The sequence below is a fragment of the Astatotilapia calliptera genome, chromosome 5 (assembly GCF_964374335.1).
Source record: "Astatotilapia calliptera chromosome 5, fAstCal68.1, whole genome shotgun sequence".
Classification (NCBI taxonomy): domain Eukaryota; kingdom Metazoa; phylum Chordata; class Actinopteri; order Cichliformes; family Cichlidae; genus Astatotilapia; species Astatotilapia calliptera.
In genome coordinates this window covers 29,314,209-29,327,948 of record NC_137426.1, presented here as the reverse complement: position 1 = coordinate 29,327,948, position 13,740 = coordinate 29,314,209, and the positions used below count along the sequence as shown (strand labels likewise).

Sequence of the window (13,740 nt, the reverse complement as noted above, 5' to 3'; positions counted from 1 at the left end):
AATGAAATCAGAAGAGGTGTGATAAGATCGCAGAGCGACAGAAACTGGGAGAGTGGTGGCCACAAGCGTGAGGGGGGAGGTGGGGGTGCGAGGGGTGGGGGAGTCGCAGGAAGTCATAGAAAAGGAGGGAGACGACTAGTAAAGGGTTTGCACACACACTCACATACTTGAACGCAAGTCACTGGGGAGAGCTATTTATTCACACAAACATTTCAATCTGAAAATCTTTGTCTTTCCGCTGCACCGGAGCGGCAGCCTTGCTCACCCTCGCAGTTTGCTTTCTTGAATCTGAGTGTGTTACAAACATTTTTTACTGGGTGACAGCAGGGCACCTATGGCTCTCTCAGACCCCCGAGTCGGTAAGAATAATAGAAAAATAAAAACCAAATGGATGCATAGTAGCAGCCGGTTAATCCCAGCCAGAGGTTGAAGTGAAGTGACTGAATGACTTTGCAGTGCGGCTGATTCCTTTGAGCGATACAAGGACTGCAGGCCGCACATTCAGCTTTTAAACAAACTCCACACAGCACTTCTCTTCTCCCCTACCTGTCCCACAAGTATCTAATCGCATCCAAAGCCCCATTTCCTGTCAATGAAATTACATTTAACATTTCCCTCTAGGTCCCTGTCCAAAGTGACCCCAAACTCACTGTGACTGATAAGGGTGCTAACTAGGTAAAAGCTGAAGCACTTCCCAGTGAAAAGAGCTACAGCAGAGGGAACGCGGGGGAGCTCGGCCCTGCCCCTGCTTGCTCCATTTATCAATAAACCCTGACAATCAGATCAGCGCTGCTTTAAATGGACGACTTGATGGCAGCAGGCTGCATTAGCCGCTGGTGTTCTCTCAATCCGATTAGAAAGAGACAGTGACAGTTTCCAGCCAAAAGAAGCAGGTAACACACAACAAACGAACACACACACACACACACACACACACAAACACACTAAACAAAGACGGGAATATACGCTTGTCAAACAAGCATGGATATGAACTTCAGTTTGTATCACACTGACACATACAGGCGGGACCTCTTGTGGCCACTTGCGGTGCTAATTGCATGGTCAAAGGCACATGTCATTTACGCTGAGCAGTCACCCTTTTGATGTTTTTTAAGTTGTCAGGCAGTCATTTAAGCATATTAGCAGCTCTTGCAGGGCAGAGGTCATGCCTTCGGGCTACATTACGTGTCTGTGTGTGCATGCACAGATGTGTTTGTGTGTGCCGATGTGTGTGTATCAGTGATTTATGCGTGTAAAAACAACTCCGTCTCACTCTAATGACTCTCAGGCTTTTGAGCAGCGGGCTTTTATGGTAACATAATTACCCCTGATTGTTTTTATTTACACAGTGGTGTACTTTTCTGCTGTGTAAAAGCCTGACATGAGAACCTGGCAACAAGCCGCTAAATGCAATGGCCAGCGCCATAAAAATGGCCGTCATACCTCAGAGAGCAAAAACCTTTTTTAGGGCACCGAGTCCTCCTTAAGATCTGCTGTGAGAGAATGGACCCTCAGTGCGCTTATCGTGTAAAATAAACCCCAATGATGGAAAGTAATGGCCGGGTTATATGAGAATGCACGTGTGAGGTAGAGACGGGAAAACTCTGCTTCTTATCACGGTGCTAGACAGAAAGGAGTGAGACTGTACTTAACAGATTTAGACGGGCAGTGAAGCCCAGCACCTGGACAGAGGGACTACGGGGAAGAGAGTTGTATCTCGAGTTACAATGCAGCCGGCTCAGCCCGCACAGATGAAACAGAGAAAGCTGGCAAAGTAGCGTCTGCCTCCTGATTCAGATCGTAAGTGTATCCCATTTGCATTCAACAACTTCAGCAGTTCCGCAGTTTTGCCAAACTCACCCCCTCATGCAGCATTTTTTTTTTTAGGAGCCACACCGAAAGAGCTCGGCGGAGATGAAAAGATTTAAAATGAGTTTACTCTGCATAACTGATAAAAGGAGACCGCTGGCTGTTTTTTAGTGTTTTATGTTGGAAACACATTTGTGCAGCGCAGCGGTACCTGACGCTTTCCTGATCCCGTGGCTGATGATGGACTGCGGATCAGACAGTTAATTTAGGCCAGATAAAAGCCTCTCATCTCCGCTGAGGTAGATTACTGTAATAGCAGCCTTTCTCATCTTTTGATCTTTTTTTTAAACTGCTGCGTTGCTTCATTTGCATGTGTCAGAGATACAGCTTTATTTAGGGTGCTTATTAGTGGGAACAGGAAGGATTCGAGATTCTAAAACCTGAGGCAGATTAGCACTGACCCCCCCGATCGTGGTTGCCGTGTTTTTTCCCCACATACATTTATAAGCATATTATTTGAGTGCAGGTACACACGTTCAACAATATCGTAAACACACATACATGATTAAGGTGTGCAAACACGTAATCTAATAAAGCTGTGTGCACACAAACAGACCACACAGAGAGAGAAAAAACCCACAAACTCACAAAGTGATGCACAAATGCATAAACAGTGTATTCAGAGACACGGAGGGGTGCATAGACAACAACCACAACACACACATACACACTTCAGACAAACACAAACATTCTTTCATGCCTGCCCCTCACTGACAGCATGCTGGTCTTCTAAGCGCTCTCTCAGGCCTCGGCCTGTCATCCTCCTGTCTCTCCCCGGCTGCTTCGCTCCGGCAGATATGGTCGATGTGGACGTGTACTTTGTCCAGATCATCCGTGAGATGAGATGAGAGGAAGTGGGAGGTATTGTTCTTCCTGTTGCGCTAAGCCCCTGGGCGATTACCCTGTCAGGAAGGAGAACTCAGCGCCAGTGCCGACTGCCATAAACCAGTGCTAAATCCCAACTGATCGCAAAAGAGGCCGATTTTACACTTTAGATTCCTCCCATCTCTTAATGCGGCCGATGAGGCAGAGGATCTTCGCCTCTCCCTCATCTTATCCGCCGCTGCTATCCTCCTCAGCCGGTGGCGTCAACCCCTAAGCTTGCGCTGCGGGGATAAGACTCAACGCCTTGTCAGGCCAGATCAATGTGATTTTACAATGCAGTCCGAGTAAGGGGCTCGTAGAGCCAAGCGTGGCTGAACAACAGCACGCGGCCCATCCCGCATGCTCAGGCACTGCGCTCAAAAGTGATTCTTACCACTTCTATGTATCTAGCTTTCTCAAATAAGATACCGCAATCTAACAACAATCTCGTACACAAAACCCGCCAACTGCATCTCCTAAATCTGACTACCTCACACATACCTGAACTATCTAACCCCCCCTTCTTCCCCTCTTTATCTCCCAGTTTATCAAAGGGGTTGATCTCTCCGAATGCCTCATTGAACTCCTCCATCGGTTTATCTTATCTATTTTCTCAGAAACACTCCTCAGGACAGTTTTTCAAATTCCTCCTCAAGTTGTCAAAGCATTTTTTTCCCCTGTTTTTTTTCTTAGAAAGATCACCCGAGGATATGCCCCTCCACACACATTCACGATCACACTATCATGTGGGTGCCTGTGTGACAGAGGATGTTTATGTTAGAAAGGAGTTAATAAGGATATGGCAATTATCCTATTGCATAAGGCAGTCAGCCATTATGTAAGTGAAAATATTATTAGCTTTCTTTATTGAATTTCTTTCTCTGAAATACTAAAAAAAGGGTTTCATTTGAAAGACAGTCCGGGGGGGGGGGGGGGGGGGGGGGCACTGACTGAAGGTGAATTGAGTAATAACAGAAATATCATTCGCCATCAGAGCATCAAGCTTCGCAATGACATCCTCGTCCCCTGCCAAGTCCTCCGCCTAACTTCCTGTTTGGGTTTGATTATCATATAGCGCCGTGCTACTTTATCATCCCCTCCCTCCCTGCGCCTCTCCTCTCCTTTAGTTTTACGAGTGACAGTTGGGAATAAAGTCGAGCGTAAATCTCCGGCAGTAATAAAGCTGCTCAGGCCAGTGTTCCTTCCTAATGCTGGTTCTTCTCTCCCTAATCGCAAATTTGTACTTTTTACAAGACAAGCCCTGACTGTCTTTCATTGCTCCCACTAAGTCATCCTGAAGTGTCAGCTCTCAATCCTGGTTTAAAAGTATCGGTCTAGTCTAGATTAAACACATACGCGTGTGTAGCGGCGCAGATCGTAAGCGCACACTTCAGCTTGCTCGTGTGCTGGGCACTTCACAAAAACCCCTAACAACATGTATGCACACACATGCAGAGAGAGACAGACACATACACACACACACTGTTCCTGTTGCCTGACCACATTCCTGTAAAGGGCAATCATGAATCTTGGCCAGGAATCTGAGTCCTGAACTGGTAAAGCAGTCCGTGGCAGCACTCCTCCTATCCCCAATAAAATCTTCCTTGGGTGGGCAGGAGAACCCCGCACCTCCCTGACCTCCATCCATCAGAGTGATGGGGAGTGCTCACTTCTACTTATCCTAAATCCATCTGCCCTTCATGCAGACATGTGCAAACTGAGCACATCCACTCCAGCAGCCCACAGGTGTCAAAACACGCTTTAAGCACACAGCCCACAACTATTTAATCGGTCAACTTTTAGATAATGCTGTCAAGTGGTCAGATATTCAACTCCTCACTCATCACTTACAAATCCTTAATTATATCAACAGCAAGGGCAGACTAATGTTAATACTTGAAGATGATTACGATAGCAGCAAGACTGTCACCTAAGAAAAGCAAGTGCAGCTCACACACAGTTCATAAAAAGTGCCGTAATTTTCTATTCTAGGATGCTCCGTGATGCCGTTGCACTTACAACACTATCTTTTTGGTCTACGGTAAGAGGATCCATGCATGTTTCAACAGCTGAGCCTTAGGGGACTGAGATATGTCCCCAAAATCACTGAATCATGTCATTCATAGAAAACTACTGATTTCACTGTGTTCAGAAATGTGATCTCTGTTATGACAAAGTAAAGCATTATTAAACTTGTCTCAAAGTGAAAGAGCGGCCAACCTAGCTTAACGCTCGATCCATACTAGATTGTTTTTGAGGCCCGTCAGAGGCAGAAATCTGCTTTTATATGTCTGCTTATATGCACAGTTTTATAGCACTTTAAGGTTGGTGTATCATTTCTTACTGTGACTTTAAACATTTTCAGCATTGCACAAAATGTTCTCAAATTAGTTTTCCTCTATTCCAGCAAAAAAAAAAAAACCCTCTAAACTATAAGAACTGAAAGCCTGAACCGTGTCCTGACTTTAAGTCTGACTAGACCAACCGGTTTCATCCTCAACACAACACTAATCTGAAATGATTGCCTGTGAGATTACAGTTGCCAGGTCTATATTTCTATTCTTGGACTTCGTTAGAGTAGTTTCAAATGATTCACAGTTCACAATAATCCTTATTTTTCTTATACTGGGCTTTGGTGCAGCCTAATCCTCTGTCTCTTATGAGGGAAGAGCAAAATATCCGTAAACCAACTGTCTTCTGGTTGGTTGCCCAACCCAAATTGAAGGTTTAAACAGAAGGTGATAACCCTGGAGACATGTCCTATTGTTGATATCAAACAGATTCAAGAACAGAGAAACCACTGGGAAACTGAGCGTTTAGACCAGTGTGAAGCCTGAGCCATAGGCTAATAATTAGTGTAATTCTACTTTTTTATTCTGATCCATTCTTAACTATTTAATCCTGTCACAACGATACCAACTTGATTTCTTTCCAACGTTAAACGCAACAAATTTGTTAATTTCCTGAGTAAAGTTTCTGATATTCAAGTGTAATGGAGACCAGGGGTTCCATTACCTGGTCGGTATGGTTAATAATAAATTGTTGGATTGGGAATTTAAAATAGGGTAATAAAGGAAACACATTAGATCTTTTGGAGTCTTTTATTAGGTTATTTGATATACAATTAAATTGACAGCTTGTAACAGAAAAGAGACAGTGGGACTGGCCATCCTACCTGTGTCGGAGAAGAGCCAAAGTTAGAGCTGTTTGCAGTTAATCATTTATCAATAACCTAAACGTATGTGAAATGAGAACTTGTAAAGGTACTCACCTGTCCTAGTTGCTTCTTGCAGGATGTGGAGCAAAAGAGTGAAAGCGGCTCAATCACCTGTTTAAGAGCTCTTGGAGCAGACCAGTGTGCCAGGTTAGGGAGTATGGATAAAGAGGGTTTTAATTTAGATAGAAATGGGTGAAGCTTATGTTATTGGTTTGTTTATAGTATGTGTTGGAAATATGTATATGTTTGTGATGTGCTTTAATGTTATTGTATGTTTGTTTGTGTGGAGGGTTATGTGTCCATTTTGATTAGTTAACCCCCATACTTGGGCTATTCCAGATGCTCACCTGAAAAGGTAGAGTATAAAAGGAAGCCATTTTGTTTAGTTGTAGTTAGTGTTTGTGCTGTTATCATGCTCCTTCTTTAATAAAGTACCAATCCATGGATGTCTTTTACTCCAGTCTCGCGTCATATTATTGGACAGAACCTATGACCGCCGGCCAAAACTGACAAGTGGTGTCAGGAGTGCTGCCTCTAATGAATGAGGTAAATATGATGACGAGAAGTGGAAAGAAGAATGACAGTAATGAAGTGGCAGAGGATGGTGAAGGTGCTACAGCTGATCCAGTGGCTAAAGCAGGAGCTAAACCTGGCGATAGACTGGATGAACTGACAGCTCTGGTGAGATCATTGATGCAGTCTCAAGCAACAAGAGACCAGAGAATGGACAGAGAATCAGCCCGACAAGAACAAAGATGGAAAAGTATGCAACACCAGTTTCAGCAAATGCAAGTTCAAGTAAAAGAAATGACAGAACAGCAGCAGGAACAAGAGGACAACCAAATCGAGGAGGGAGGTGAACCTGATGAGGGGCCTAGTCTGACTGGTCAGCAGATGTGGTCTCTGCCAAGACAGGAACCATTTCACCAGAGAGATCCCAAGTTGTTGCCACTCACTCCAGATGATGATATTGAGCATTTTCTCACTACTTTTGAGAGAATGGCTCAAGTTTGCCGTTGGCCGAGAGAAGAATGGGCTGTTCGACTCGTACCTCTGCTCACTGGTAAAGCACGTAGTGCTTATGTGCATATGGACATTGCTGATTCGGAAGTCTATGATAAAGTAAAAGATGCCATTCTTGCTAAATACGAAATAACTGCTGACACATACAGAAGAAGGTTTCGAGCCCTGGATATGCACCCAGGTGAAACTCCAAGAGAACTTTATGTGCGATTAAAAGATATGTTTTACAAATGGGCAAAACCTGAAAAATCTACAGTGAAAGACATTTCTGAACTGATGATCTTGGAGCAGTTTCTGAGGATGGTCCACCCAGATCTGGAGGTGTGGATCAGGGAACGTGCCCCCAAATCTGCAGAGGAGGCTTCACAGCTAGCGGAAATCTTCATCTCTGCCAGAACAGGAGCGAGAGGAACCACCTTTGGCCAGGACAGCTTCATGACTGGACAAAGTAAGTCTGATGGGGGTGTAAGGAGTGGTGGTATAGGCCAGAGTAGAAGTTATCCTGGAAGCAGACATTTTGTTTCTGGTAAAAGTAACAACACTAAAAAGTCACATTCAGGTTCAAAATCAGATGTTAGATGTTATCACTGTAACCAGATAGGCCACACTCAGTATACATGCCCAGCAACAACACAAAGTCGGCCATCCCTTTTGTGCTCAGCCCCCAGACCCACATTGCCAGGTCCTGATCATGAAGCAGTAAGAACAACACCTGTACTTGTTAATGGTCAGCGTGAAGAAGCACTCTTGGATACAGGGAGCTTTCAGTCAGTGGTTTTGGCTAGTTTAGTACCAAGAGAGTTATGGAGTGACACAAGGACTAAAATAAGCTGTGTACATGGTGATGAGAAGGATTATCCCATGGCTGAGGTGTATTTGACTGTAGGTGGCCAGACATTTCTCCTGCCAGTGGCTTTAGCACCCAGACTACCATATGCAGTGATATTGGGCTTAGATATACCTACACTGCTAGATTTGGTGTCTAATGAAGTTCCGGGACATTTGCATACAGTTCATGTAGATCAGGACCACAACGTACAAAAGCAAGACATTATTCTGCAGGCACAGCCAGAAAGTGCAATCCCCAGTTTGATCACCACAAGAGCTCAGAGTGCAAATGACCCGTTAAAAGAGCTACCTTTCTATGATGAAGAAATAGAAGTAGGCCCAGCAAAACCAGCTAAATCTCGAGCGCAAAGACGAAGAGAAAAATTTAGGGGTTCATCCAGGTTAGAGGGTGTAGACCAGAGCCCCAACCTCCCTCTCGAACTTGATATCCCACCAGATATCTCTTCACTTCAACGGGCAGATCCATCATTAAGATCTTGGTTTGATAAGGTGTCGGAGGTTGATGGACAGGTGCGAGGGACAGTAGATGTGTTGGCAGATGCAACCTATGTGTTGAGAAATGGTGTCCTTTATGAGTGTAAAGGCAAGACTGAAGCCATAGCATTACCACAGGCACTAAGAAACAAAGTCATGGAACTTGGTCATTCTGTACCTTGGGCAGGCCATCTTGGTTTTCAGAAATCTCTACATAGGATTGCAAGCCGTTTTGTCTGGCCTGGCATGTACACTCAACTACAGCAGTTTTGTAAGTCGTGTCAGATATGTCAGCTCACCCTAAATAAAGGAGTGGCCCGTGCCCATCTTCAGCCATTGCCTGTCATAGATACACCTTTCGAAAGAATAGGAATGGATGTAGTGGGGCCCCTTGAAAGAAGCTCATCAGGTAATCGTTACATCTTGGTCATTTGTGATTATGCCACTCGTTATCCTGAGGCTTTCCCCCTAAGATCAGTGAAAGCGAGACAGGTTGCCAATTGTCTCCTGCAGTTGTTTTCTAGAGTAGGTATAGCTAAAGAGGTCCTGACAGACTGTGGCACAAATTTCCAGTCTAAATTCCTACAGCAGGTATATAGATTACTTGGTATAAAAGGTATTAAAACCACCCCTTACCACCCCCAGTCAGATGGACTAGTAGAGCGTTTTAACCAGACACTAAAGAACATGCTGCGCAAATTTGTAACAGAGACTGGCTCAGACTGGGATCAGTGGCTGCCTTACTTGTTGTTTGCCTATCGCGAAGTGCCACAGGCCTCTACAGGATTTTCACCATTTGAACTGCTTTATGGCCGTCAAGTGAGAGGTCCACTCGACCTGCTGAAAGAACAATGGGAGAATCCAGAGCCTGATGGAGATAATGTAATAGCTTATGTGCTGAAAATGAGAGAGAGACTAGAACAAATGACAATACTGGCACAGCAAAACATGAAAGTGGCTCAAAACAAGCAGAAAACCTGGTATGACAAGAAGGCCAGGGAAAGAACATTCCAACCAGGACAGCATGTGTTGCTGTTGCTTCCTACGACAGACAGCAAACTGCTAGCCAGGTGGCAAGGCCCCTACAAAATTACAAAACGTCTTGGCAATGTTAACTATGAGCTGTACATGCCTGACAGGAGGAAGAAACATCAGGTCTTCCATATTAACCTGTTAAAAGAATTCACGCAGCAGCAGCAGCAACCCATCACGCAGCAGCAGCAATTGCCAATGCAGTCCACGCAGCAGGTAAAACAGCATTGTCTTGTTCGGGTAGTCAAGGACGAAGAGGAGGGAGAACAGTTTTTTCCCACAGGCAAATCAGGGCCAAGTTTAGTGTCACTGGCCCATCTTAAGCCCTCCCAGCAGGGAGATTTAAGGGCTCTTCTGGATCCAAATTTGTTCCAGGAAAAACCTGGTTTTACAAAACTGGTACAACACAAAGTTCACTTGAGGGATAATGCTCCACCCCGTAGAAAATTCTATAGGATTCCTGAACGCCTGGTTTCACAGCTGAAGAAAGAAATTGACCTAATGTTGTCACTTGGGATAATTGAAACATCAGCGAGTGAATGGTGCAGCCCAATTGTTCTGGTCCCGAAAAAGGATGGAACATTGAGGTTTTGCATTGACTTGAGATATCTCAACTCTGTCTCAAAGTTTGACCCCTATCCAATGCCTCGTATTGATGAGCTCTTGGAAAGGGTGGGGAGAAGTAAGTTCATTACCACTCTTGACCTAAGCAAGGGCTACTGGCAGGTGGCCCTAGCTCCAGAGGCAAAGGAACTGACGGCCTTCAAAACCCCGTTTGGGCTGTTTCAGTTCAGGGTGATGCCATTTGGTCTCCAAGGGGCACCAGCAACGTTTCAGCGGCTGATGGACCAGGTCTTGAGGGATGTGTCAGACTTTGCTGCAGCATACCTAGATGATGTTGTGATATTTAGTCAGACCTGGGAGCAGCATGTGGCTCACCTGCGACGCGTTTTAAAGTTAATCAAATCTGCTGGTCTTACTATCAATCCTCACAAGTGTAAGATCGCACAGAGGCAGGTGGAGTACCTTGGATATGTGGTTGGACATGGACAGGTGAGGCCTCAGGTGGGGAAAATGGAGGCAATCCATGCATATCCAGTTCCTACAACCAAGAAGAAGGTGCGGGCATTTATAGGCTTAGTGGGCTGGTACAGTAAATTCATCCCCCATTTTGCAGAGAGGGCAGCACCTCTCACGGATTTGACAAAAGCGTCGGCGCCGAATAAGGTCAAGTGGACAAAAGACTGTGACAGTGCTTTCATTGACCTTAAGTCAGCCATCACAGGTGATTCTGTTCTACACAGCCCGGATTTCACTCAGCCTTTCACACTGCAGACAGATGCTTCTGGAGTAGGCTTAGGAGCCGTGCTGCTGCAGGAGGTGGAGGGAGTGAGGCGCCCAGTTGTTTTCCTCAGCAGAAAGCTTCAGGACAGAGAGTCTAGATACTCCACCGTGGAAAAGGAGTGTCTTGCTATGAAGTGGGCAGTGGAGTCACTGAGGTACTATCTTCTAGGCAGACATTTCACCCTGGAGACAGACCACCGTGCCCTTCAGTGGCTGCACAAGATGAAGGAGAACAACATGCGTGTTGCGAGATGGTATTTGTCATTGCAACCCTATGATTTCACAGTGCGGTATCGTCCAGGCAAATCTAACTGTGTTGCAGACTGTCTTTCACGTATGTATGAAGATTGAAGTACAGTGGTCTAAGGAGAAGGGGGGAGGAAATGTAATGGAGACCAGGGGTTCCATTACCTGGTCGGTATGGTTAATAATAAATTGTTGGATTGGGAATTTAAAATAGGGTAATAAAGGAAACACATTAGATCTTTTGGAGTCTTTTATTAGGTTATTTGATATACAATTAAATTGACAGCTTGTAACAGAAAAGAGACAGTGGGACTGGCCATCCTACCTGTGTCAGAGAAGAGCCAAAGTTAGAGCTGTTTGCAGTTAATCATTTATCAATAACCTAAACGTATGTGAAATGAGAACTTGTAAAGGTACTCACCTGTCCTAGTTGCTTCTTGCAGGATGTGGAGCAAAAGAGTGAAAGCGGCTCAATCACCTGTTTAAGAGCTCTTGGAGCAGACCAGTGTGCCAGGTTAGGGAGTATGGATAAAGAGGGTTTTAATTTAGATAGAAATGGGTGAAGCTTATGTTATTGGTTTGTTTATAGTATGTGTTGGAAATATGTATATGTTTGTGATGTGCTTTAATGTTATTGTATGTTTGTTTGTGTGGAGGGTTATGTGTCCATTTTGATTAGTTAACCCCCATACTTGGGCTATTCCAGATGCTCACCTGAAAAGGTAGAGTATAAAAGGAAGCCATTTTGTTTAGTTGTAGTTAGTGTTTGTGCTGTTATCATGCTCCTTCTTTAATAAAGTACCAATCCATGGATGTCTTTTACTCCAGTCTCGCGTCATATTATTGGACAGAACCTATGACCGCCGGCCAAAACTGACATCAAGGTAATATCTAGGCCTCTTGTAGTCATTTATCTAGCACATATTCTAGTCTCACATTCTTATTAAATGACTGCCACGAAACTCGGTGTCTATATTTTCACTTGTAATTCAAACAAACTGGAAGATCAGATAAAGTCTTGCAATTTTTTTCTTGCTGTCATCGTAATCAAAATGTGCAAATCTGTATTTCAACAACTTAAGAAAAATAGCATAGAGCCATATTATATTTACTGTTTCTAAAACAAAATATTTTTAAGAAATGTGAAATAACTGAATGAACTTTCAACTCATAGAGTTTATGATAAGCAACAATCAGGTTTCAGAACCAATCACAGGACAGATGACTCTTACTAAAGTCATCAATGACCTACAGATCAACAGCGACTCAGAGTTTCAGTCTGAGTTGTTATACCCATCATTTTTCTCTGATGATCTAACCTCCATTCACAAATAAGTAACTGCACAGATGAAATCAACTGCTAGATGTCTAGAAAATCTTTAGAACTGGACATAGAAAAGGTGGAAATGAATTTAAAACTTTTTTTATTCTCAAAGGTGTACATTTAATTACTGTGTTTTCTTTTTGTGTGCCTTAGCTTGGAATTAATTTCTCTGTAAACTTGGCTTTCTTGTTTTGGTACTTGAAGGGACGGCAAACCTACGCATGTTTTTATGTTTCCATCTTTTATATAAGCACATTGAGATGATCTGTAAGGAAATGTGCTATATAAATGCCTTTATTACCATTACTTTTACATATAACCCAACCAATACTGACTAATTGAAGATTTTTAAAACCAATATTTGGTGACCTGTATATATAGGTCATATGTCGTCTTCTTTCAAAACATAAATGATTTATCTAAGACTTTAAACTTTTTTCTTACTAAGGTAATAACACAATGAAAAAAAATAATCTTGTAGTATTGTCACAAAAAGTTGTGGATTATTTCTTTATGCCCTGCTCGAGCTCCTTCAGCTGGTTCAGCTGGTTTTTCTCTTTGTGGCCTCATTGCCAGCAGGCAAGTTGTAGAGTCACCTCTTACACACACTTTTTTCTATTTTATTTATTGACTGCTATATTTTCAGATACTGATATATCCAAAACAACAACTAACCAATAGCTAATAATGCCCGACATATTGGTAGTTAGGCTCTACTTGTACTTATGTTAACCTTCTTAACATGAGTATCCAAATCATAACAGTATGTATATGACACAAATGAACAAAACATATAACTTAATTTAAGGCCGTAGCAACACCCTTCTAAGAAAGATGTTATACATGTATTATCTCAACTTATTCTCCATTTCTAATGCAAAGAGACAAACAGGAACAGAAACAGATTCATCCATCCATCTATTTGTTCCCCTAACCGTTTGAATGAGTACATTTGAATCTAAGTTTAAGCAAGGAGATGCTCCTCATACATAAGCAGTCGAAAAAACCCATTTAGCATTCACGAGTAGCGAAAAGTAAGTTTTAAAACTGCTCAAACATCATTCAAATGACCAGTAAATATTCAGCTTGTCAAATATTTTAAAACAGGAAGTGCGATTTGCTTTAATAATGTTAAATGATGCAACCGACACAAAAATATTTCAGGGAATTCCCTGATACGCTCTGTGTTCTCTGAACACAGCCTTTCATCTCACTCAAGCATCAGGTGCCAAATATCACGTGAGAAATGAGGCAGATCCCATTAAAGTGTCACATCTTCTCTGAATAAACCTGTAAGAAAGAGTAATGAAAACCCCACTCCAGCAGAAGATGAAGGCGGCATGCTTTATATCTTAAAAGAGAACATGAGTTGTGAGGATCAATACAATAATGCTGTCCTGATTATTTTCCTGATTTCTCTATTTTAATTTATCAAAAATGGTCGACTAAAATTACCCAAGATGTGCACTCCTTCAAATCAAGTCTTACTAAAAATTAT

At 43.1% G+C, this 13,740-nt stretch overlaps 1 protein-coding gene across 1 annotated transcript in view; it reads left to right on the top strand.

Moving 5' to 3' along the window:
* The window catches only part of LOC145428749 (uncharacterized), a 217,496-nt gene extending 205,756 nt beyond the window's left edge, over positions 1-11,740 (top strand). Inside the window, exon 2 of the mRNA XM_080301401.1 lies at positions 5,842-11,740. Within this exon, the coding sequence (XP_080157527.1) occupies positions 6,488-11,023 (4,536 nt within the window). The 5' untranslated portion in view covers positions 5,842-6,487 and the 3' untranslated portion in view covers positions 11,024-11,740. The remainder of the gene's footprint in view (positions 1-5,841) is intronic.
* The last annotated feature ends 2,000 nt before the right edge of the window (positions 11,741-13,740 follow it).